The sequence below is a fragment of the Embiotoca jacksoni genome, unplaced genomic scaffold, assembly GCF_022577435.1.
Source record: "Embiotoca jacksoni isolate LCO1_2020_lvr unplaced genomic scaffold, fEmbJac1.0.p SCAF_31, whole genome shotgun sequence".
In the NCBI taxonomy this organism is placed as follows: domain Eukaryota; kingdom Metazoa; phylum Chordata; class Actinopteri; family Embiotocidae; genus Embiotoca; species Embiotoca jacksoni.
This window is the reverse complement of record NW_027185383.1, coordinates 3,292,697-3,316,076: the sequence shown is the minus strand read 5'-3', so window position 1 is coordinate 3,316,076 and position 23,380 is coordinate 3,292,697. Positions and strand designations below refer to the sequence as shown.

Here is a 23,380-nt window from a genome sequence, read left to right as displayed (position 1 = left end):
AAAAGACTGAGAAACAACAGGAGCAGAAACCAGCTTTACCACCAAAGCCACAATGGATAAAATCAGTAGTTGTGGAAGAGCCAAATACTCTGCCGACTCCAGCTCCTGAGGGTGCTCGGCCTATTAAAGACAATGTAAAAGTGATTCTCTCAAAACAAAGCCAACAGTTTTCTACACACACTATAGATAAAGTACAAGAAACTATAATGCAAGGCAAAATCAATGAAGAGACCTTACATGAAACACACCACCAAAAATGTGCTGATGCAGCAGTGGAAGACTCAAACCAAATAATTGTACATCTACCAATAAACTCTGACGCTCATGAAACCAAGAAGAAAAAGAAAACAGCACCATTTACAGTGAACAAATCAGACTGCCAACTAATGATGTCGAACAGCAATGAAGCAGAAATAGAGCGAAATGTGATACAGAAAATAAATGCAGCTGAGGAGATACAGATGTGTATGAAGAATTATGCAGAAGACGGTAAAGATGAAATGAACATGAGCTTGCAGGCAGCCTTAAAGAACTTTGAAAGGAAGGACGGCGAAACTTTGGACAGAAGAGCTTTGGTGTCCAAGAAGGTCATAAAGGATAATGTCGGTGACAATACACAAAGCGACAGAACCACTTGCCAGCAACACAAACCACATCCCAAACCTACCCATAAACAACACAAGACTCAAGGGCAAACGTCCGAGACTAACAGCTTAGTTAAAGTAAGCCCTGCGCAGCAAAATGATCTCAATGAAAAACAAGAAAAACTTGAGGATAAAGTTGTTTTAAGAGAGAAAAAAGTAAGAGAGACCGAGGACGAAAGACTGCAAAGGCTTTCTGTCCACAAGGAGGAGATCATGAAGGGAAATGTGACGGCGGCCATGGAAATCTTTGAAAATTTAAAGAAACGAGAGGAACTCAAAGGAATCCTGTCTCAAGTGCAAGAGATAGAGGGCGAGACCAGCAACGTGGATGCAAGCTCCTTTAAGACATTATATGACAATGTCCCTGGTTGGATGGTTACATCAAGTCAAAATGTTAAGCAAAGTAAAACGCAGGAAAGGAAAGTTGAGGTAGAATCACAGGATGATGAACTTGAAAGCATCTCCTCAGTTGAGACTGCATTTGAAGATCTGGAAAAGGCAAGTAAGGAAATAATAAATCTGAAGGAACAGACTTTGGCAAAACTTCTTGACATTGAAGAGACGATTAAAAAGGCTTTATACTCCGTCTCCAATCTAAAATCTGAAGCTGACATCGCGGGGTTGTCAGGACTATTTGATGAATCTTGGAAATCTGAGCAAAACCTTCAACCTGCCAACAATATCAGAAAAATCAGCATTGGGTCAAGCAAGGCCAAATCAAGTCAAACCAAAGAGACGACTCATGCTAATCTCCAAACAGATTCGAGTCTATCTAAAAAAGAAGTGCCCAGACAAGTGCACAACAAGCCACTTATTAGACAGTCTTCCTCTCAGTCTTCCCCATCGTTCATCTCCATTCACTCAGCTGCCAGAAAGCCGACTGATCAACCTAAGCCGACCATGTCAACCTTCAAACCAAACACAGAGGGTAGTTCTCACGGCTGCCATGATGCCAAAAAGGATCTTGAGTCTTCTACTGCAGAGTCTTCAAAAAATGGGTACAGTCCACAACGCAAGGTCAGTGTGCTCGAAGTGAAAACCGTTCCAGAGCAACCTGCAGGAATAATCGGCAAAAAGACAGTCAGTGAAACATACGAAGAGACCGATGGTTTTGGCAATGTGTTTGTCTCTTCTGTGACGTCAACAGTCGTCACCAAACAGTCTGACAGTAAAGCATCTGCTCTATTTGAAGTAGTCGGTAGTCCAACCAGATACGAAGTCATGACATCCCCGCTGATGCGAAGATCTGGACGCCCTTTTGAAGATAAAGTGTTGAGCAACGGCAAGCAGGAAGGCACAGTATTTGTAACATTTAGCCAACCAAAGGAAAAACACTAAACAAGCCACTTATGAGTGTGTTTCCAGGTCCTTTTACTTTCAGAAAGCAGTTATTCCATCTATGTATTTATCCCATTTTGTTTTCATGAAAGAGTTTTTTTGTCAGTCAGAAAACTGAGTTTATGAAATAATGAAAATGTTGACTTTAAATTGCAAATCAATCGTCTTATAGATTTTATACTGTACCCACATGATAAAGTGTTAAGTTCTTTTCTTAAAGCAAAGCATATAGTTAGCACTGTATGTTCTGTTGTTTAAATTGTCAAATAAATGACAGTTTAAAAGATGTGATGTGATAATTGATTTTATTCTGCATGCTTATCCCTCATTATTATTCCAACAAACTCTAAAGTGAATTAAATACTGTAAATTATCAAGGAGCAACCAAAACACCATCAACAACCATTGATGTTACCTGCAAGGGTTAGCTCCCACTCACAAAACTTACAATAAGTTCACCTCTATGTATATTTTCAAAATCATTTTAGCAATCAACACAAGTAAGTAATGCTTAAAGATATAGTTTGACATTTTGGGAACACTTGTTGTCTTTATGCTGAGGAGTTAGATGAGGACATCCACATCACTCACATCTTTCTATACTGTAGGCAGCTGTCCCTCAGAACTTCAGGCGACTAACATTATTCCAAAAATGTTCTCCTTCTATATCCACTGTTGCTTTGAATGTCCAGATGTATTACAATTAAAATTGTATGTCTCACTTTTGTTGTCACCTTGAATAAATACTGTGTTAAGAGCCTGGTTATCTGCTAACAAACTATGCTAAACATCTGCCAGCCAATCAGAATGAAGCCTTCTTAGTGTCCACGGTATAGAAGCGTAGGAATAAGAATTTAGACACTTTAATATCTCAGAAGTGTGATTATTACATTATATTTTGAAAAGGTAACCACTGGTGTAAGTATCTCTACAGACTCCCTGCAATTTGGAAAACAGTAGACTAAAAATGTTTTTGTAAATCATAATAAATTATTCCAATATAGACAGATGGCTGTAGAAATAAAAGAAAAATGACAGAAAAATCTTGTAAGTTACCTTAAACAGAGTTTGTTTTCATTATAGTTCCAGTCCCCTGCCAAGGAAATGTGTTCTGCCTGTTTGACACCCGTCTATCCAATGGAAAGAATGGTGGCCAATAAACTTATTCTGCACTCCAACTGTTTCTGCTGTAAACACTGTAAGAAGAAGCTCAGGTGAGATATTTTTATCCTGTTTAACCAACTAAAACTTACAAGGATAAAAGATGTAATGTTTGCATTCACAAGTAAATTCCAAAAAGGTGATTATTTCCAATCTCTAATGCACTGAATTCATTCACAGCAGCTGATCAGCAGTTAACAAATCAAATAACAAATCATATATGACAAATTAAAGAATATCTGATATTCCATTTTGACTTTGTTTCATTTCATTGCAGCATTCACAACTATTCATCTCTTTATGGAGAGTTCTACTGCATCTCTCACTACCAACAGCTTTTTAAAAGAAAAGGAAATTATGATGAGGGTTTTGGGCGCACACAACATAAAGACCGCTGGATTCAGAAAGATAAAGGAAAAACTGAGCCAGATGCCACGTCCACTCCTAAAATGACCAAAACCATCTTAAACACTTCTTACGGCTCCAGAGAGTTTTCTGCTGACACAACTGTTGCAAAGTCCTCTACAGGAGAGCCAGCACACAAAAGTGTTGCTGATGTTAAGGGTAAACTGAAAATGAGCTGGCCACCAGAGAAGAAGAATACCGGGGTAAATCAAACACAGAAAACACACACATCAGCTGTGAAAAATAAGATATCGGACATCAGCAAAGCAGCGAAGAGCTTTTCAGAGAATTGGAAAAAAGACAAGCTTAACCACAGTGGAGAACAGAGAGATAAGGAAGTCAAAGAACAACCTAGAACAGCAGGTTTGATCTCAGGTGAGAAGTTGTCCTCAGAGAAAACAAACTCAGTGAGTGACCCAACCAGAGGCCATTTCCTCCCTACAACAGCACCTAACTTTTCTTTGCCCGGCTCACAAAGAGGTAACTCTGTCACGAACCGAAAAACACTTCAGGAAAGTGTGGCACCCACCTCAAAAGCCAACCACAATCCAACATCCAACAAATTGGATGCTAATGCCAATAAAGTTCGGAAATCTGTACGGTTTGCTCCAAATGTTGATGTGGCTGAGTATGGCAAGTCCTCTTCTCTCAGCCCAGGAGCCAAAAATGAAATGCTCTCAGATGAGTCTGAACCTGGTCAAGTGAACATGTCCAAGGATTTAACAGACCATTTGATATCTGAGAGCAAACAACAAAGACAAGGTGAGATGTACCTTGAAATCCCTGAATATAAAAGCCATGGAGAAGCAAATAATTCGCTAAACCAAGAGATTGATGTTCAAGAGGGGAGGAGTCAAGAGATTAAACAGATTGATATCAAAGCTCTGAATAAAGTAGGTGAAAAGGTTGATGATTCATTTAAAATCCAAAGTCTCACTGAAACTTTCAGTTCAAGTCAAGATAATATCACAGATCGAAAGCTTGTCATTCAAGGAAAGTCGTTCGGTACTTGTGAATCAGAAAATCCAAGCACTCCACAAAGTCCTGCAGCACATGTAATCGAAGAGGAGGCCAGTCTCAAAAGGAATGAAAACCAGTCAGAAAAAACAGATTCTACCACTGACCAAGACAACAGTGGTAACCAGGAGAAGCCCATTGAGATAGCCAATTCTCCGAAAGGTTCTGTTAAACAGGCTGAAAAGACAAAGGCCAAACTGGGATCCTGGTCCAAAAGAAAGAGTCCTTTGTCAAAGCTCTTCACATCAGGCGTGACTGACAAAACAAACAAGGCTGAAACAAAAGATGCCAAGAAACCAGACGCCAAACCCGGTGGTGGACTCTTAGGACGACTGTTTCAGTCATCCTCAGAGAAGGTTGATGATGCCACGAAATCTGCTGCCCAAGATGAAATAAATTACAAAAAACCTGCTGCTGACAAGAAGAAAGAAGAGGCTGAGACAAAAGATGTGCAGAAGGAAGGCAACATGACTAAAGTCCCACATCTGGAACAAGATGTTGGGAACCGTGTCGAGGACAAGTCACAGTCCTCTGAAGCCAACGCAACAGAGAGTAACTGCAGAGCCACAGAGCCATCCAACCTGCCTCAGACAGTAACTAGTGAAACAAATGATGATCAAACAGCTCCAGTGCAAATTGATGCAAGTCCAACTGATCAAGAATCAAATTTACAGAGAAGCGAGACTACAGACCAGTTTGTTGGTGATCCTGGAATAGAGTCCAAAGATCTTCCCTCTGCTGTACAATCAGAGTATGAGGAGTCAATCAGTGAGTTAATACCTGAGAAGAGTCGTGATGACATTTTAAGCGATCCGTTTAATGATGATATTTTTGGAGACAGTGTCAGTTCAGCCCTCGTTGGCCCATCGCCCACTCTGATGAATACAGACGAATCTGCCCAAAAGCCAAATGAACTGAGTGGCACACCAGGAAGTGACCTGTGCAACCATGAACCTCCACAAGATTCCTCTGATTTCTTTGGTCTGTCGGACTCTCAGGAGATTTTTGAAAAAACTCCCAGTGATGAGTTTTCATCTTCTCTGATTAACACAGCTTTGCCAGCAGTCCTTTCTACCGAAGGTTTTCCAGCTGATGATCAAGAATCAAATTTACAGAGAAGTGAGACTACAGACCAGTTTGTTGGTGATCCTGGAATAGAGTCCAAAGATCTTCCCTCTGCTGTACAATCAGAGTATGAGGAGTCAATCAGTGAGTTAATACCTGAGAAGAGTCGTGATGACATTTTAAGCGATCCGTTTAATGATGATATTTTTGGAGACAGTGTCAGTTCTGCCATCGTTGGCTCATTGCCCACTCTGATAAATACAGATCAAACTGCCCAAAAGCCAACTGACCTGCCCGATGTGCCGGACGAAGGAGGAAGCGACCTGTGCAATGGAGCATGTTTTGATCTCAATCATGATCCTCCCCAAGAGCCCTCCGATTTCTTTGGTCTGTCTGAGTCTCAGGAGATATCTCAAAACACCTCTGGTAATGAGTTTTCATCTTCTCTGATTAACACAGCTTTGCCAGCAGCCATTTCTACTGAAGGTTTTCCAGCTGTTGATCAAGAATCAAATTTACAGAGCAGCGAGACTACAGACCAGTTTGTTGGTGATCCTGGAATAGAGTCCAAAGATCTTCCCTCTGCTGTACAATCAGTGTACGAGGAGTCAATCAGTGAGTTAATACCTGAGAAGAGTCGTGATGACATTTTAAGCGATCCATTTAATGATGATATTTTTGGAGACAGTGTCAGTTCAGCCCTCGTTGGCCCATCGCCCACTCTGATGAATACAGACGAATCTGCCCAAAAGCCAAATGAACTGAGTGGCACACCAGGAAGTGACCTGTGCAACCATGAACCTCCACAAGATTCCTCCGATTTCTTTGGTCTGTCGGATTCTCAGGAGATTTTTGAAAAAACTCCCAGTGATGAGTTTTCATCTTCTCTGATTAACACAGCTTTGCCAGCAGTCCTTTCTACCGAAGGTTTTCCAGCTGATGATCAAGAATCAAATTTACAGAGAAGTGAGACTACAGACCAGTTTGTTGGTGATCCTGGAATAGAGTCCAAAGATCTTCCCTCTGCTGTACAATCAGAGTATGAGGAGTCAATCAGTGAGTTAATACCTGAGAAGAGTCGTGATGACATTTTAAGCGATCCGTCTAATGATGATATTTTTGGAGACAGTGTCAGTTCTGCCATCGTTGGCTCATTGCCCACTCTGATGAATACAGATCAAACTGCCCAAAAGCCAACTGACCTGCCTGATGTGCCGGACGAAGGAGGAAGCGACCTGTGCAATGGAGCATTTTTTGATCTCAATCATGATCCTCCCCAAGAGCCCTCCGATTTCTTTGGTCTGTCTGAGTCTCAGGAGATATCTCAAAACACCTCTGGCAATGAGTTTTCATCCTCCCTAAGTGACACAGCTTTGCCAGCAGCTGTTTCTACCGAAGGTTTTCCAGCTGATGATCAAGAATCAAATTTACAGAGAAGTGAGACTACAGACCAGTTTGTTGGTGATCCTGGAATAGAGTCCAAAGATCTTCCCTCTGCTGTACAATCAGAGTACGAGGAGTCAATCAGTGAGTTAATACCTGATAAGAGTTGTGATGAGATTTTAAGTGATCCATTTAATGATGATATTTTTGGAGACAGTGTCAGTTCAGCCATCGTTAGCTCATTGCCCACTCTGATAAATACAGATCAAACTGCCCAAAAGCCAACTGAACTGCCTGATGTGCCGGACGAAGGAGGAAGCGACCTGTGCAATGGAGCATTTTTTGATCTCAATCATGATCCTCCTCAAGAGCCCTCCAATGACTCTCAGAAGATTTTCGATGACACCCCCGGTAATGAGTTTTCATCTTCTCAGAGTGACACAGCTTTGCCAGCAGCTGTTTTTACTGAAAGTTTTAGCCTGATTGACTCTCAAGCGTTACCATCTGAGAACGAAGGGATTCTTGGCATGACCGATCAACTTATTGTCCCTGACTCGGCACCTGTAAACCAAGATGTAAGTCGCACCTCAGATTCATTTGGTGAGGGCAACCAGACAAGTGGGCAGGATATGCATTTTGACATATTCAGCTCCAATGACACTCTCTTCAGTCAGCCAACGGATGTTAATGTGCCTGATCAAGGAGCTGATGCTTCCACAAATCATGCATCTCTCTTTTCCGATGATATCTTTGGAGTTACTGATATCGCAAGCAGTTCAGATGTATTTACATCACCAACAAGCAGTCCAGCCACTTCTAATTCACTGAATGATTTACTTGGTACTGATTCATTTCCTACTGCTGCCCCACCTGCTCAGATAAACCTTTTTGCTGATGACATCTTTGTATCAGAAGCACAATTGCTGCCAGTGTCTGAGTCAAGTGGTGCAAATGTATTTGTGGACAGTCTTTTAGTTTCTGAAACCATCAATACAGAGCAAAAAACAGAGAATGCTGCCACAAACAGCAGCTGGATGGATGATTTGCTGGGGTAAAAGCAACGTTGTATTTTACTACCATTACTTTTAATTTCTTCAACTGCGTAGGTGTGGTAACCGTTTAATTAGTTGACAAAAAAAGGGCTAATATTATCACATCATTAGAAATTTGTATCAAACACAATCTCTAACATTATTTTTCAAATTTGTAAGACAAATATGCATTTTTTGATTACATCTGCAAAATGAATGTATTTTATAATATGGACATGATTATCTTTGAAAGTAAACTTAAAGGGAAAGATGAAGACAGGATATTATGTTTTCTGAATAAATGCTCAACTGCTGAGAATTTGTGTGAACAAATAGATTATAAAAAGAAATTCTAAAAAACTAATTTGAGTCTGAAATGTCTGTGTGTGTTTTTGAAAATAAAACTGTAAATGTAGCAATATGAAAAAATATTTATTCTGAATGTATTCATCATTGGTTAATCTGTAACACAATTACAAAGTTATAGGCCCGAGGCAGGTTTGTTTAATGACTGCTGCTGCGCAACCCTTTACTTTGCAACCATTTGTTTGACATTTTGGTAAACACAAAGTCTTTCTTGATGACAGTTAAATAAGAGGATTGATGACACTCTTGTTATTAAGATAAATATGGATATAGCTGCTTGTTGGCTAAGCCTCACACAATAACTAGAAACAGAGGGAAACACCGTGCCTGCCCCTGTCCCAAGTTAAAATCGGCCTCCCAGCATCTCTAAAGCTCAGTAATGAACTTAATCCAAAGGGTTAAAAAAAAGTTATGGAGTTTTACAAGAGGTGCCTTACAGATTCATAGTAATAAGATGTACAGGCACGATTACCTTTTGTTCCACCTTCTGTTTCCACCTATTGTATAAAGCTAAGCTAACCGATTGCAGGCAATGCCTTCATACTCAGTGTACAGTCATGAGCGTGTTGTCAGCTTCCTAATATTACTCTTGGTTAGAAAGCCAATAGGGCCTAAGGGAAATTAATGATTTGCAGATATAATTGCTTATGCTGCTAGACAAATTCAATATATGCACATTTACTGCTCAAAAAAGGGATTTTGGGCTATTAAATAGACATAAACAAATTATTACTCAGAAAGGAGACAAAATTGTCGAATTGTTTGTTGAATTTTCATATATTGTGTTAAATACTTTGGTAATGGATACACTTCTGAATTATTAGTAATTCTGACAACCTTTAAAAGAAAGTTTACTACACAGACATGTTGTTTACATATTTAGAATATTTAATAATGGTCATCTTTTAGAATTTTATTGTCATCTTTATCATCTTTATATCCAAATTGTGCCCTCTTCCGAAAATAATAATCACACTGTCCAAAAACCATTGAACATTCATGACAACTTCACTTATTTTACTAAAAAACAAAGCAAACAGTAACAAATCTTCGACAGCTTCTTCTGTTTATATTAAGTGGTGTACTGTTTGTGACTGGTGTGTTTGGTAGTGAATTCATTCAGCATTTTAAACATGAAAAACAAATGAAAGAGGTTAAAAGCAAAAACACAGATATCAACATTTCTAATGACATATAATGCTTCATGAAATAAATAGAAATATATATATTTCATTTGTATCCCTTTAATCATTTGTGAACTTGTCTTGGGAGCTCAGGTTTGGAAGCACTGATGTACTATAAATGATGTCAGATGTTGTGTTTGAAAAAAATGCATCATCCAATTAGAAATAAGAAGAAGACGAACCGCAAGACAAACGTTTACAACTGAGTTGACTCTGAATGTGGAAAACTTGCTGCTGTTGTGGAGGTAACATTTCTGAAAGACACAGGTCAGAAACAAATGCAAAACTAAGAGTCATCAATGATAAAATGATAAAATATAGGAGATATCAACTTGTCTAAAGTGCTATAATGATGGAGTTTATGAACCATAGCTACCTGTTGTCCTCAGCCTCTCCCGCTGTCTCAGGAAGCTCTTTGCTTTCGGTCTCTGGAAGTAGGAAACCAAGAGCTCCACTGACCAGTGTGAGGCATCTGTAAGAAGACAATTTGTAAAGCACATTTTGTTGATGTTCAAAAGCTCACACAACATCTGGGTTCTGTCTCCAAAGGTTTTATGCATATGTTGTAACACATTGAGAGAGACCACTGTAACTGGTGCTTTAACAATTAGTCAATTTATAAAGTAGTCAAACAATTAAAATAAATAATGGGGACATTTAATAATCAATAAATGCTTTGCTTTTCCCTCTGGTTCCCATCATCGTAAATTGATTGTTGCTTTTTTCCATGTAATGAAAAATGGTGGAAAATGATTGCTGCATGTGTGTGACTCGGTGACAGAGCCCACAACAGTATGAAGAGCCCACAAACTGATACTGACTGCTATTGTAAACATTAAAAAGGGGCAGAAAATGTCATGTTTGTCCTGAAGGTGGCAGAAGAGGTAAAACAATAGTGTCATAAAAGTTTGTTAGCTTGTGAGTTATGATGTGATGTGATGGATCTATAAGGAAACAAAGGATTTACTCTCTAAAATCAAATCTATTTTGGATGTCTTTGTTTTTACTGTCTCCTATAAAGCACTTTATGTATGAAAGGGGCTATAGAAATAAAGTTTAATAATTTTATTATTAAAAAAAACAAATATCTGCAGCTAATTTCATGAAAATGGAGCAGCTGCAGTTGCTGTCAACCAAAGAGGACGAAGATCCCAGTTGACTAATTAACATTACAGTCCTGATTATTTGCTGCTAGAAGATCAACAACAAAACAGGAAAGCAAGTACTGTAATAGAAAGCTCGAGACTACAGCATGGTTGATTCGATTTGTGAAGGTTTGTGTGGTTCACTTTGCTTCTTTTTGGTTTTCATATTTCTGTGAGGAAAAGAAAGACAGAATAATGTTAGTGAAAGAGGATAAGAGCAGGGAATTTGTGCATTTTATTTCTCTTGCAGTAGATAATGAAACTAACATACGATGAATAAATGATAAACCAAAAAACCCCACTGATTCCCATCACTGTGCCTTCTGTCTTAATGAGCTCATTCGCCTTAATCCAACTGTGTATTCAAGTTGGAGACATAATTAAAAAGGATAGTTAAATTGTGATACATAAATAGACGTCATCCAGGCCATCTTAACCCTCAAAAGACTAGAGTATCTGGTTCATATCGAGGTTGTCATATTTAACTTTGTGGAGTTTGATGTCCCGATAGGTCTACTCTCATTTGGCGATGCTAATGGACAGTAATCTAGATAAACTAAAATCAAAAGTGCCAAAGTGAGACTGAAATGTTCAGCCATTCTTTTAAAATGGGCAGTAAATGTGCAGCTCACAAATAAAAAACTAATTTATCCCGCTTAACCCCTGAAGCATAAACAATAGTGTCAAATGTCTAATTCACATAAGCAATAATAAAGTTTCAGGAGTTGTTACACTGCAGACTTTCACAAACAGGGCAGATGTCTTGGCCATGCAGAGTCATGGCTTTATTAGGAGGTTTGCCCGCAGCTCGCTCACCTGTTGCCTTCAGCCTCATCGGTTGAATCTGGAAGCTCTTTTCTTCTGGTCTCAGGAAGCAGGAAGGCCAGAGCTCCACTGATGAGCGAAAGGCTGCTGAAGACCACGATGGGTATGGACCAGTGGTACACGGCCAACATGTTGAGCAGCGGCGACAACAACCCACCAGCTCGGCTCACGATAGAGCCCAAACCAGAGGCTGTTTGTCTGGAAGAGGACGAACAACAGAGCTCACGTGATGCTTGTTACCTTAAAGTGTTTTATAACCATCTTGGCAATCATGCAATAATTTTGTCTAAGTAACTAAACTTAACACGTTGTAGTAAGTAGGATAAAGTATAGTGATAGTACTACCCTGTATATCTGCATTTTTTTTTTTTATTGCCTTTGATTACAAATATTTGACCTGCCTGACTAATGAGAACAGTAACACCATTTCAGGTAGTAAATAGTAAATAAAAAGTAGATATACTTAATTTTTTCCTGTTATTGTGTTTCACCACGTTACCTGCAAAAGGTTGATGAACACCTCACCAAGTATGTCAGTGAACACTGGAGTTAATGTCAAGTACAGACACACAAAAACAGGTGACTAAAGTTGGTCAAAGTTTTAAAGATGGACGGGGCAGTTCATTAATCAGTGCAGAATCTTTTTTTTTTCCTCCTTCCTACCAGTGAGAGTAATTAAAAAACCACTGTGTACACGTGCATGAATAACAGTCTCCATCTACTCCGTCGCTACTGTGGCAGCAGTCGAACTGTGGATAAAATGTTTTGAGCGTCACAACGCCGTACGAAATGACTTTTTTCATCATCAGAATTTGATCAGTTTGGTCCGATAACATTTGGAAAGTCTAGAAGAGCGATATGATTGAATTATTTTATACCTATTAATGTTAGCATACAGCAAGCATGTTAACCAGCTCGGGTGGATGTATTGTCCACAGAGCATAAAGAGTTTGCACTCATGCAGCCAGCGCGGGGATGTCTCACCAGACGCCACATTACTGGGAAATACAGAGATTTATCTGGTGGCGATCAGGATTGTGTGAATTGGTTTGGCAAGGTGTTGTATTTAATGTTCCACACTCCAGTTTTAACTAAACAAACCCCCAGCAAAAATGTTTTTGCCTTCTGAATATCAAAATCAATCAGAAACAAGTACCTTATCTCTTATGCTTTGACAGGTATCTGTAATTCTTGTCCCGTAGAGTTTGTTCTTACCTAAACCAACAATGCAGCTGGTGAAATTAGAAAATAACCTACAATGACGAATTGTGTCATTCACTGCAGTGAACTAGAGACTCGGCTTACCGAAAGGATGTTGGAAACAGCTCCTGAACGTACACATTGCATACGGAACCGGCCCAGTTGATGAAAAAACGTCCCGAGGTTGCTAATGTGGTGATGGCAACAGCATTATCTTGAACAGGATAACAGAAAGTCAGAAAAAAATAAAAGTGGCACAACAAAGTCTACAGTGGTGCTTTGATGCTCACCACATTGACATCGCTAACATGGTGATGTTGACTGTTTATTATTGTGATTATGATAGTTTAGTGTTGCCATGCACACACTTTTGCAGTAAACAAGAAGCCATTCGTTGTGTGTCTATCGGGCCATAAATATAGGTGTGGGCCAAATAAAAATGTACCCTTATGTTGGCGCCAGATGGAAAATCTATGAAAAAGTTAGCCAGTAAAATGTATTCTGAAGTGGATTATCATATATAGCAATAAGATGAATAAAGTTGCTTTTCTTACTGTGTTGTGAGGTAACATTGCTGATGAGTTAAAAGAACTACAAATGATAGCCACGCTCTCTATGGCTTTGGTTGAAACAGTTGAGTTTTGATACCATTAGCTGCCATTGAAATATGAGTAAACTTGGCTCACTTAAGGCTACTAGAGGCGCCTTATTGCCAATAGACACTGCCATCTAATAACAGACCACAACAGATAAGCACCATCTGAATGAGGACACCTGAAGAGCTTTACCTTGGTGGAAAGCTAAGATTAAGATGCACAAGAATCCTCCAACCAGAAGTGTTGATATGAGGGACACTTTTCTGCCCACTGCCTCCAACAGCCAAATGCACAGAATATGAGCAGGTAGTTCAGTCAGACCAAACATGGCCTGCGTCAGGAAGATGTCCAGGCCAAAGTTTCCCACATTAAAAGAAAGGCAGTAGTAGGTAACATTCAGTGAGAACCTGCGGAAAACAAAGATCAGAAACACAAACACCGAGATGTGTTTGAAATACAAATTGTGAAATGTCTGGTATTTTATTTAGTACATCATTTACTGTGAAGGCTCAGAAGAGTTATGTGTATCATAAAATGTAACTTACCATGCCAATATTATGGTTAAGAAATACTTCCTAAGCACAGATGATTGGAAAAGAATTATTATGCCTCCCTTTTTCTCAGTTTCTTTCACAACAATCTGTAATGCACAGGAGTGGACACAACATCATGCTAACATTTGTTCATGTTAGCACATCATGTCATCCAACAGCCTTGCAAAACTCAAACTTACTGATGTCTCATCCATTTTATTGCTGTCTTTTCAATCTGATATAATAAAGTACAACTTTCCCCTCAAAGTTGACACTGAGTTGAGTTTCTAGCAGGACTGCTTATTAGATTGAATTACTCTGGACACTTTATACTGCAGACATTCTCTCATAGGACAGGGTTTTTTTTCACCATTAATACACACTCAGTGTTTACTATTGTAACTATACATAATTTTGCATCCAAACCTACATACAAAGGGAAAGAAAAGACATTTCATATGAAGAGTACCTTCTCCAGCAGAGAGTCTGGAACAGTGCGTTTATTGATGACTGCCACTTTAGTGATCAGCTGTTTAGCCTCTTCTATCCTTCCTCTGTCCAACAACCACCTGGCTGACTCTGGAATAAACCTGTCCAAAAAAAGATCAATGATATTTCTCAATATTATATCATTTACCGTTAAGGGTCATGGAAAGGGTTAATGCTCACCATATGTAAATAGCAACCACAGTAAGTGGAGCCGCTGTGATGAGTTGAGCCAGTCTCCAGTCTCTGATGCAGTAGATCGTGCCAGCGAGGGCGCACTGTCCAACTGCACCGAATATTTGAGTCACACATGCTCCCCATGATCGTTTGGACACGCCGATCCATTCAGTGGCTAAAAAAACAGGAAGTTAACTGTCAACTCCGTCAGTATCCAAACATTCTTGCTCCTGCCATAAATGATTGAACCCTAAAAGTGACAAAATGTAAGAGGTCATCAAACAGTAGTTCGCCAACTTATGCATCGTTAGTATGTTGGTTAAATGCGTTAGCTACTGTTACCACAGTGAAACTGTTGCTGCAGACATACTGTATACTGGTTGCTGATGGTCCTTGTAGCGATGCATCAACATAGGAGGTTTATGCTCAATTAAAATAATACAAAATCACTTTTCTGTTTCAGCAAAAGATGAACACAAACCTTTATGAAGAATGAATTTAATGCAAGCCTATAGTAGACGGCATCAGTTTTAATTAGATGTGCTGGTAACTAAGGGTAACATGTGATCAGTCTTGGCGTACCAGAGTACCAGTGTTATAATTTGTTGTTAAATGACCGCTGTGGTCATTTTGGGATGAAAATAAGAGCTAAAAACTACAGAGAGAGAGGATGGAGTATACTGTACCCAGTATAACGCCGTTAAGGCGGTAACCTCCGTAGCCAATTCCCACCATGAACTGGGATGCCAAGTATGAGTAGAAGTTGGGACATAATCCAGTTGTTGCAGTAAATACAACCATCACAACGACCGGGATCTGAGTTGCTCGTTTACGACCAAACCTGGAACAGATAAGACATCATTAGTCAGTTTGGTCACTCCTGGACAAATAACATATTTTGTTGATTTATATTGATGAAGTGGAAAAAAAAAAGTAAATAAAACCTCTGCAGTAAACATAAAAAAGAAGCTGTTCTTCAAATGTTTACTGTATTGTCACTTCATCAGCTCAAAAAAATAGGAAAACAAGTTAATTCATGAGCACAAAAGTTTGGACCCCACGACTTAATCAGTACAGCGTCAGATCGTTTACTTGTACTTACGATTCAGCAAAAGGTCCAAATAAGAGACAACCAACCAGGATGCCAGCCATCAACACTGCTTGTGCTACTTCCAACAAATTACTGTGGTCACAAACCAGATCAAACTGCGCAAAAAAAACAAAACTCCATAGTTAATAAAATAGAGATAATTTTGTATTTGCATTATAAATGATTAAGAGACAGAATATGACTTACATCAGTGACTATAGTAGCTTTATAGAGCATGTTGCCGTACACCCAGCCATCCACGCACCCTGTGGTCTCATTGAGTCCGTACTCCCTGATGGCACCAATGTCCCAGTCCACAGGGACAAACATCCGACACCTGCTGAAGGTGCCATCGTCCTCCTCGCGGGGCAGAGTCAGGTTCAGCTGCTCATCTACGGGCAGGTTGGGAGCAGCCTTGAGGATCCAGTCTGTGTTACAGCGTCGCTCTGGATCCGACTGGATAAAAAATACACTGGCAAAGCTAAAAGGCAGAATAGCATTTGGGAAGCAAAGAGCAAACAGAGTGATCTGCTGAAACAATCTAAAGTCTCCGATACTCCGGAGAATCTCTCCAAAATCAGCCATGCTCAGAGCGTCGAGATCCACCTCAGAGATGCTGCCAGAGGATGACCTTTAAACAACGCAGTCCAGGGTTTAAACATTAATGTTTAAACCCTGGACTGTGAGGCTCAGATAGGATGAGACAGCACTTAAAGAGATGTTTCATTTTGTAGAAAGAGCTGCTCTTATGATTATTTTCAATTTCAGTAGTCTTTCAAAATACAACAAAAGCCATTTTAAATCAAGTATTGTCAATCTAATGGCCGCCTGCTGTTTAACCGATGACTCTTTGCACTGAATACAAGCTTTAACTGACTTCTACAATATGCTGACTAATCACTTCTTGTCTGCCGGTGCTATTACGTGAGTGGTAAACCTGTTACCTAATGTGGACTCATTGTAACTGTCGTAAAGAGGTCTGTTTTGACTTGCCCATAAATACTGCCTTGTGCAACACACACACACACACACACACACACACACACACACACACACACACACACACACAAACTGGAGAGGTTAAAACAACCATTGTTCACCTGTTAGAAATACTTTCTCACAGTGCCTCAAGCTTCCAGCAGAGCAGTGTGTAAAGCACTGTGATTATGGGAAACTTGGCATCAGATCTAAGTGAAAATGTCAGGAGTCACATTGTTGCTCTGAGCATAGAATAATTTTCTCAGCATCAAATCATGGCTAGATTGAGGGTTTCTAAGAGGGCCGTTCATGGAGCTCACTGAGATATGGAACAGCAACTTCGTCACACACAGAATTTGCTAAATAAAGAATGCAAGACTCCAATAAACAAAAGTCTTGTTAAAAGACAGTCATCTAGTAGTCGTCTCAGAGGACAAATAGTGTCTTGGAACAACTTCTCAAGAGAGAAATCGGGACCAAATACTTGGGGTGGGCTGCAAAAGTCCTTTCTACTCACAAATCAGAGTTGGAGATTTACAGTGGGTACGGAAAGTATTCAGACCCCTTTAAATTTTTCACTCTTTGTTTCATTGCAGCCATTTGCTAAAATCAAAAAAGTTCATTTTATTTCTCATTAATGTACACTCAGCACCCCATCTTGATAGAAAAAAACAGAAACGTAGAAATGTGTGCAAATTTATTAAAAAAGAAAAACTGAAATATCACATGGTCATAAGTATTCAGACCCTTTGCTCAGTATTGAGTAGAAGCACCCTTTTGAGCTAGTACAGCCATGAGTCTTCTCGGGAATGATGCAACAAGCTTTTCACACCTGGATTTGGGGATCCTCTGCCATTCTTCCTTGCAGATCCTCTCCAGTTCCGTCAGGTTGGATGGTGAACGTTGGTGGACAGCCATTTTCAGGTCTCTCCAGAGATGCTCAATTGGGTTTAGGTCAGGGCTCTGGCTGGGCCAGTCAAGAATGGTCACAGAGTTGTTCCGAAGCCACTCCTTTGTTATTTTAGCTGTGTGCTTCGGGTCATTGTCTTGTTGGAAGGTGAACCTTCGGCCCAGTCTGAGGTCCAGAGCACTCTGGAAGAGGTTTTCTTCCAGGATATCTCTGTACTTGGCCGCATTCATCTTTCCTTCAATTGCAACCAGTCGTCCTGTCCCTGAATACTTATGACCAGGTGATATTTCAGTTTTTCTTTTTTAATAAATTTGCACAAATTTCTACATTTCTGTTTTTTTCTGTCAAGATGGGATGCTGAGTGTACATTAATGAGAAATAAAATGAACTTTTTTGATTTTAGCAAATGGCTGCAATGAAACAAAGAGTGAAAAATGTAAAGGGGTCTGAATACTTTCCGTACCCACTGTATGGCAGTAATAGAAGGATGTATGTGAGGAGATGAATATGAGAGAGAATAATACCATATTGTCGTTTGACACCTGCACCGAATAGCAGCCCTCCATTCTCCACCCTCTGCTTTGCGTCTTTGTGGAGCAGGACTCAAGGTGCAGCTGAGTAACCGCAGCCCAAACACACCAAAGCTATGAAGAACCACCTGAAGACCAAACAGACTGTCATGGACTCTCCTCCAAAGTCACCTGACCTCAACCCCTCTGAACATTTATGGACACTTGGAAACTCCAGAAGACAAACATTACTGGCAGCAAGGATGAGATCTGAAATAACAAGAAATAAAGTAACTATAATTCTTACACATGTGCACTCTGATGGAAAAACGTTGTGACGTCATCTTGTGATTGTTCATTCCTACTGAAAAAAAACCTCATTTTTTTCCCATGAGAAACACTGATCACAGTAAAACTGCTGATTGTATTTCCATGAAGGTGTAAAACCTTAATTGGACGAGTTCATAATGTGAAACACAAGGGGGTGTTTATTTTACTGCTGACATGAGGTCACTGTGCTGCTGGCAGAGCTTATCAATTCAAAACAGATTTAATGAACTTTATCTCAAACAAGCCAGAAGCATGTTCTCTGTCAGTGTTTTATTTTCCCAAACAGAACAGCAATGACAGCAGTTAAGAAATACAACTGACATGATGGTAAAACACCATTTAGTTCAAATATCTTACTTACTATATGGCTAAAGTTGGACCCAAGAAAAAAAAGAGAAAAAAAAAGAAGAGGTTTGCAACTACAGTTTGGTGGATTTTCGGCTGTTGTTTTTTGTCATGTTGAAATTGCTTCCAGGGTCCTTATTAGTCCTAAAAAAAAAAAGAAGCAAAACAAAATACTTAATTTGACATGAATTATTGCATTTGTACTTTTACTTCATCTTCATTACTACTGACATGTTTATATTTGGGTGCACATGAAAACACCCAAATGTTTAAATAATAAAAATACAAAAGGCTGAAGAGCACTATAACGATATCGGGGATGACTAATTCTGGGCCGGCTGCATTGACTTCCTGAAACTGTCCAAAATATACTTATTTTTAGGTTTGTAATGAAAAGACATGTATTAAACATTGCAATCTTTGAGCTTTAGAGGTGCTTGTAGGTGTTTGGTAAAACCCTGTATGCCCCAAAGTGTGTAATACACCCGTCAGTCCACTAGAGGATACCGTGTTAATGTCACGTTTTGCCTCGCCAAGATGAGAAAATTAAGGCATCTAAGGTTTAGGCACCAAAACTACTTTGTACGTTATGTAAGTCATTTATTTATGGTTACATATAAGAAATCTACAGTAACTTGTGCTTTCCTACAGACTCAAACACCAGTTTCCTGGGTGAAAGTCTGATGTTCGTCACATCCGACCACCTGAACTCATCCATACAGACTTTATTACTCTTTGTATGAGCTGGTTATACATGCGCGTCCTTTTCACACCCAGGCGAGGCAAAACTTGACACAGTATCCTCTAATGGACTGACAGGTGTATTACGTGCTTTGGCATGATACCAGGCTGTTTTTTTTATTTTTAACCTTTGGTCAGAGCCAAGCGATCTTTATCCCCATCCCCAATATCTCTGCTTACATAAAATAACTTTCATCTTGCTGTAACTTCATATTAAATGGGCCAATAATAAAGGGCCATCAGTCTCCTCATCTAACTCTCAGCAAGAAAGCTATTAGATGTGCTTCCCAAAATGTTGAATCATTAAGGTCTTCTGTAGTTTTTCTGAAAGCGTGAGAGTCAAACATTGTCAGATTTACAGTGTTAACTGTAAACACTTTTATAGCTTTTACACCGGTAGTATTTCAACCAATCAAGTTGTTAGTGCTGTTGCATCTCCCTTTTTATTTCCTGTTTCTGATCCCCCATAAAAGCCAACATTACACAGTTCTTCAGTAAACCACTGCAGTAATTGGCTGTAATTTGCTGACCTGGGCTTCTTGGCCTCATTAGTTGAATCCGGAAGCTCTTTCCTGGTGGTCTCAGGGAGCAGAAAGACAAGAGCTCCACTGACCACTGCAAGGCTGCTGAAGACTACGATGGGGATGGACCGGTGGTATACAGACAACATGTTGAGCAGTGGAGACAGCAACCCTGCGACTCTATAAGCTATGGAGCCCAAGCCAACAGCTGTTTGCCTTGAAGAGTGGAACATGAAATTCACATTCAAATATAATCAGTGTATTTGTACATAAATATTATTTTATATTTTGTATGGTTTAGTTTTGCATACCTGATAGAAGTGGGGAACAACTCCTGACTATAGACCATACACACTGAACAGGCCCAGTTCAGGAAGAACTTCCCTGTGGTTATAAGTGCTATGATAACAACAGCGCTGTCTGGAAATAGAAATAAAGTGATATATATATAAAACTCCTGACAGTCATATCCTTACGGACTGAATGAAATAGGGAAGGAAATTCACCTTGAGGGAAAGCCAGGGCCAAGAGGCAAACAAACCCGCCAGTCAGAAGCGTTGATATCAGCGATATTTTCCTTCCCAATAACTCCAGGACCCAGATACAGAGGATATGTGCTGGTATCTCAGAGATCCCAAACAGGAACTGAACCAGGAAGATGCTCTGACCAAACTTACCCACATTCAGTACGAGGCTGAAGTAGCCTAGATTCAATGAAGACCTTAGTATCACAAAACATAGACAAAATAAATTCAAGTACATTCAAGTGAAAAGTTAAAGTACATTCTAGTGTTGTGCTTGACTTACCAGGCAAAACTTATAATGAATACATATTTTATCAGGACTGCTGATGAAAAAATTGCTTTCAGTCCTCCACTTTGGACTTTTTTTTCCCCTTTTACCTGTATGGGAATATTTATTATTGTACGTTGTAATGGTGGCATAACAAGAGTGGCAACAGCGGCCTCTGTGGTCAGAAATGGTATTACCAGGACCCTGGTGCATTAAATTCTGCCTGACTGTCCATGTGCAAGGGGATAATCGCAGGACCACCTATACTCATAGAACATGGGGTTATGTACGTAACCAACATACTTTTCTACCTCTAGTAAGAAGGTAATAAGACAACAAAAAATGTTTGGCTGCCATGTAACATAATTGTGGTTGGTCCCGGTGCAAATATTTTTCCTGGGCTCCTCCCCACAAGCACCCCAAACACAAGCTCACGCTCATGTATAATGACAAACACACATACATTTAGCCTAAGCTGCTAATTTCTTGTCCATCTGCTGAAAAATATCTTGCTAAAAGTTAGAACCATTAAGATAAAATGTCAACGCAACTTATCACAAATATGACAGGGAGCAAAGTCATTGGACAATCACAAGATCCTTTTCCAGCAACGTTTAGAATAAAGCAACCAAATAAAATAGGCCTAAGTTATGGTTAGAAACCTATTTGCCAGGGGTGCAGTTAGGTTTCTGTTATAGGTGGGCGGGGCATAGTGTCCTTGGGTTTTCAGTGAGATCTATTGCTGTGTTCCAAATGGCGTACTTGTGTACTAACACTCACTTTTCTACTTTTTATTAGTGTACTAAGGGAAGTATGTCATTTGGAACACAGCATATGAGTCAATTTCACCCCTCTCTCCTCTTCCTCAGCTCCACCCTCTTGTCCAAATATTCTGGCTCCCAAAAAAACAATATGGCAACAGCCAAATTGCCAGACAGGAGGCTTCAGATTGACAGTTCCCAACCCAAGATCGTAACAATCAAAGTTTAATTTGATCCAATGTAATTCAAACTGAATCTGATTTACCTCGTCCAGCAGATTCTCTGGGATTGTCTTTTTATTGATTGCTGCAACTTTACGTATCAACTTGTTAGCTTCTTCAGTTCTTTCCTGTCCCAACAACCATCTTGCAGATTCTGGGATCCACCTTAAAAATATGACAATACAAATATCAATTGCCAAACTGTTATCAATATCTCTGAATCAGAAACTGAGCTACCAAAAAGATGTATTTCACCTTTCCTGAACACAGTAAGAAAACTGGTTTGTTTCACATTATGTAAAATCAGGATCCACACAGTTGAGCCGGATTTGGCCAGAAGTAACAACAAAGTGTGTTAATGTCCAAACCCAGTACTGTCAATCATTTTTCATACAGTGAAAGGTGGCTGTATAACAGCACATACCATATGTACAAGATTATAAAGGCCTGTGCTCCCGCCAGGACATATTGTGCTTTTCTCCAATCCCGAACTGTATAGACCAGACCAGCCATGGCACACTGTCCCAGAGCACCAAAAATCTGGCTCATGCAGGAGGCAAATGACCTTTTGGTGACCCCGATCCACTCTGTAGCTACAAACAGTGTTTAAACACCAAAATCACTGCAGCGATAGAGCACGAAAAGAAGGTGTTTTTCCTTTTAATGAAGAACACACGTGAGTCTAGGTTAAAAACAGGGCAATCTCTGTCTGTAAAAGAAATTTGGAACAGAAGTCATACCTAACACGATGGAGTTCAGCTTATATCCTGCAACGGCCGCTCCAACTATAAGCTGTGACACCAAGTACACATAAATGTTTGGAGACACACCAGTAACTATGATGAACATTAACAAAATGACAACCGGTAACTGGGTGGTTCTCCTGCGGCCGTACCTGAAGGTCAGAGAGAGAGTGAAAGTTAAATGAACGGTTTGAAGGTTTAACAATAATTCTTACGAGTGAATCGGTCATTTTCAAGTTACTTACGATTCAGCTATAGGTCCAAAGATGAATGAACCAACAAGTGAACCAGTCATGAGGACCGTCTGTGCAACTTCAACCATGTTAGACTTTTCACAGACGAGATCAAACTGTAAAACAACACTGAAAGAATCAGTAGGGTTGTCAACACAGATGACAAACCACAAGCCAGACTCTACTTACATCAGTGACTATGGTGGCGACGTACTCCATGTTGCTGCCATACACCCAGCCATCCACGCACCCTGTGGTCTCATTGAGTCCGTACTCCCTGATGGCACCGATGTCCCAGTCCACAGGGACAAACATCCGACACCTGCTGAAGGTGCCATCGTCCTCCTCGCGGGGCAGAGTCAGGTTCAGCTGCTCATCTACGGTCAGGTTGGGAGCAGCCTTGAGGATCCAGTCTGTGTTACAGCGTCGCTCTGGATCCGACTGGATAAAAAGAAAACTACAAAATAAAGCTGGTAGTAAGAAGTTTGGGAAGGCCAACCCAAGAATGATAAGCTTTTGGAAGAGGCCAAAGTCTCCGACGGTGATCAAGATCTCTCCAAAATCCACCATTTTCACACAGCAGGTGATGTGCGACGCAACCTCTGGTAGACTCTCTGATTAAGGCTCAGATGAAAATCAATTTTTAACTG

The 23,380-nt window shown here is 40.0% G+C and overlaps 3 protein-coding genes across 3 annotated transcripts; 1 reads left to right on the top strand and 2 right to left on the bottom strand.

Annotated features, from left to right (window-relative positions):
- Positions 1-106: 106 nt before the first annotated feature.
- LOC138207349 (xin actin-binding repeat-containing protein 1-like) lies at positions 107-2,739 on the top strand. Its single transcript, XM_069164512.1, has one exon. The coding sequence runs from the start codon at positions 207-209 to the stop codon at positions 1,980-1,982; it is 1,776 nt and encodes a 591-aa protein (XP_069020613.1). The 5' UTR covers positions 107-206; the 3' UTR covers positions 1,983-2,739.
- An 8,100-nt stretch (positions 2,740-10,839) lies between these two features.
- On the bottom strand, positions 10,840-16,240 carry slc22a13a (solute carrier family 22 member 13a). Its single transcript, XM_069164670.1, has 10 exons — positions 15,854-16,240; positions 15,659-15,762; positions 15,243-15,397; positions 14,563-14,731; positions 14,363-14,483; positions 13,906-14,000; positions 13,553-13,767; positions 12,870-12,978; positions 11,556-11,762; positions 10,840-10,909 (listed from the first exon to the last, which is right to left on the bottom strand). Exons 1-10 carry the CDS (start codon positions 16,229-16,231, stop codon positions 10,840-10,842), a joined length of 1,623 nt encoding a protein of 540 aa, XP_069020771.1. The 5' UTR covers positions 16,232-16,240.
- A 2,523-nt stretch (positions 16,241-18,763) lies between these two features.
- Positions 18,764-23,300, bottom strand: LOC138207440 (solute carrier family 22 member 13-like). The gene is made up of 10 exons (XM_069164656.1): positions 22,920-23,300; positions 22,743-22,846; positions 22,495-22,649; positions 22,179-22,347; positions 21,799-21,919; positions 20,788-20,882; positions 20,487-20,701; positions 20,292-20,400; positions 19,990-20,196; positions 18,764-18,862 (listed from the first exon to the last, which is right to left on the bottom strand). The coding sequence occupies exons 1-10, from the start codon at positions 23,298-23,300 to the stop codon at positions 18,793-18,795; spliced, it is 1,626 nt and encodes a 541-aa protein (XP_069020757.1). The 3' UTR covers positions 18,764-18,792.
- Between the last annotated feature and the right edge of the window lie 80 nt (positions 23,301-23,380).

What these genes read in the sequence shown, in the direction of transcription:
- LOC138207349 (XM_069164512.1), top strand. Translation starts at nt 207, where the DNA reads ATGCAAGGCAAAATCAATGAAGAGACCTTACATGAAACACACCACCAA.
- slc22a13a (XM_069164670.1), bottom strand. Translation starts at nt 16,231, where the DNA reads ATGGCTGATTTTGGAGAGATTCTCCGGAGTATCGGAGACTTTAGATTG. An exon ending in TTAACCATAATATTGGCATG is followed by an intron (nt 13,768 to 13,905) that starts GTAAGTTACATT and finishes TGTTTTCCGCAG; the next exon opens with GTTCTCACTGAATGTTACCT. An exon ending in AATCTTAGCTTTCCACCAAG is followed by an intron (nt 12,979 to 13,552) that starts GTAAAGCTCTTC and finishes ATCCTGTTCAAG; the next exon opens with ATAATGCTGTTGCCATCACC.
- LOC138207440 (XM_069164656.1), bottom strand. Translation starts at nt 23,300, where the DNA reads ATGGTGGATTTTGGAGAGATCTTGATCACCGTCGGAGACTTTGGCCTC. An exon ending in TCGCCACCATAGTCACTGAT is followed by an intron (nt 22,847 to 22,919) that starts GTAAGTAGAGTC and finishes GTTGTTTTACAG; the next exon opens with TTTGATCTCGTCTGTGAAAA. An exon ending in TTTATAATCTTGTACATATG is followed by an intron (nt 21,920 to 22,178) that starts GTATGTGCTGTT and finishes CATATTTTTAAG; the next exon opens with GTGGATCCCAGAATCTGCAA.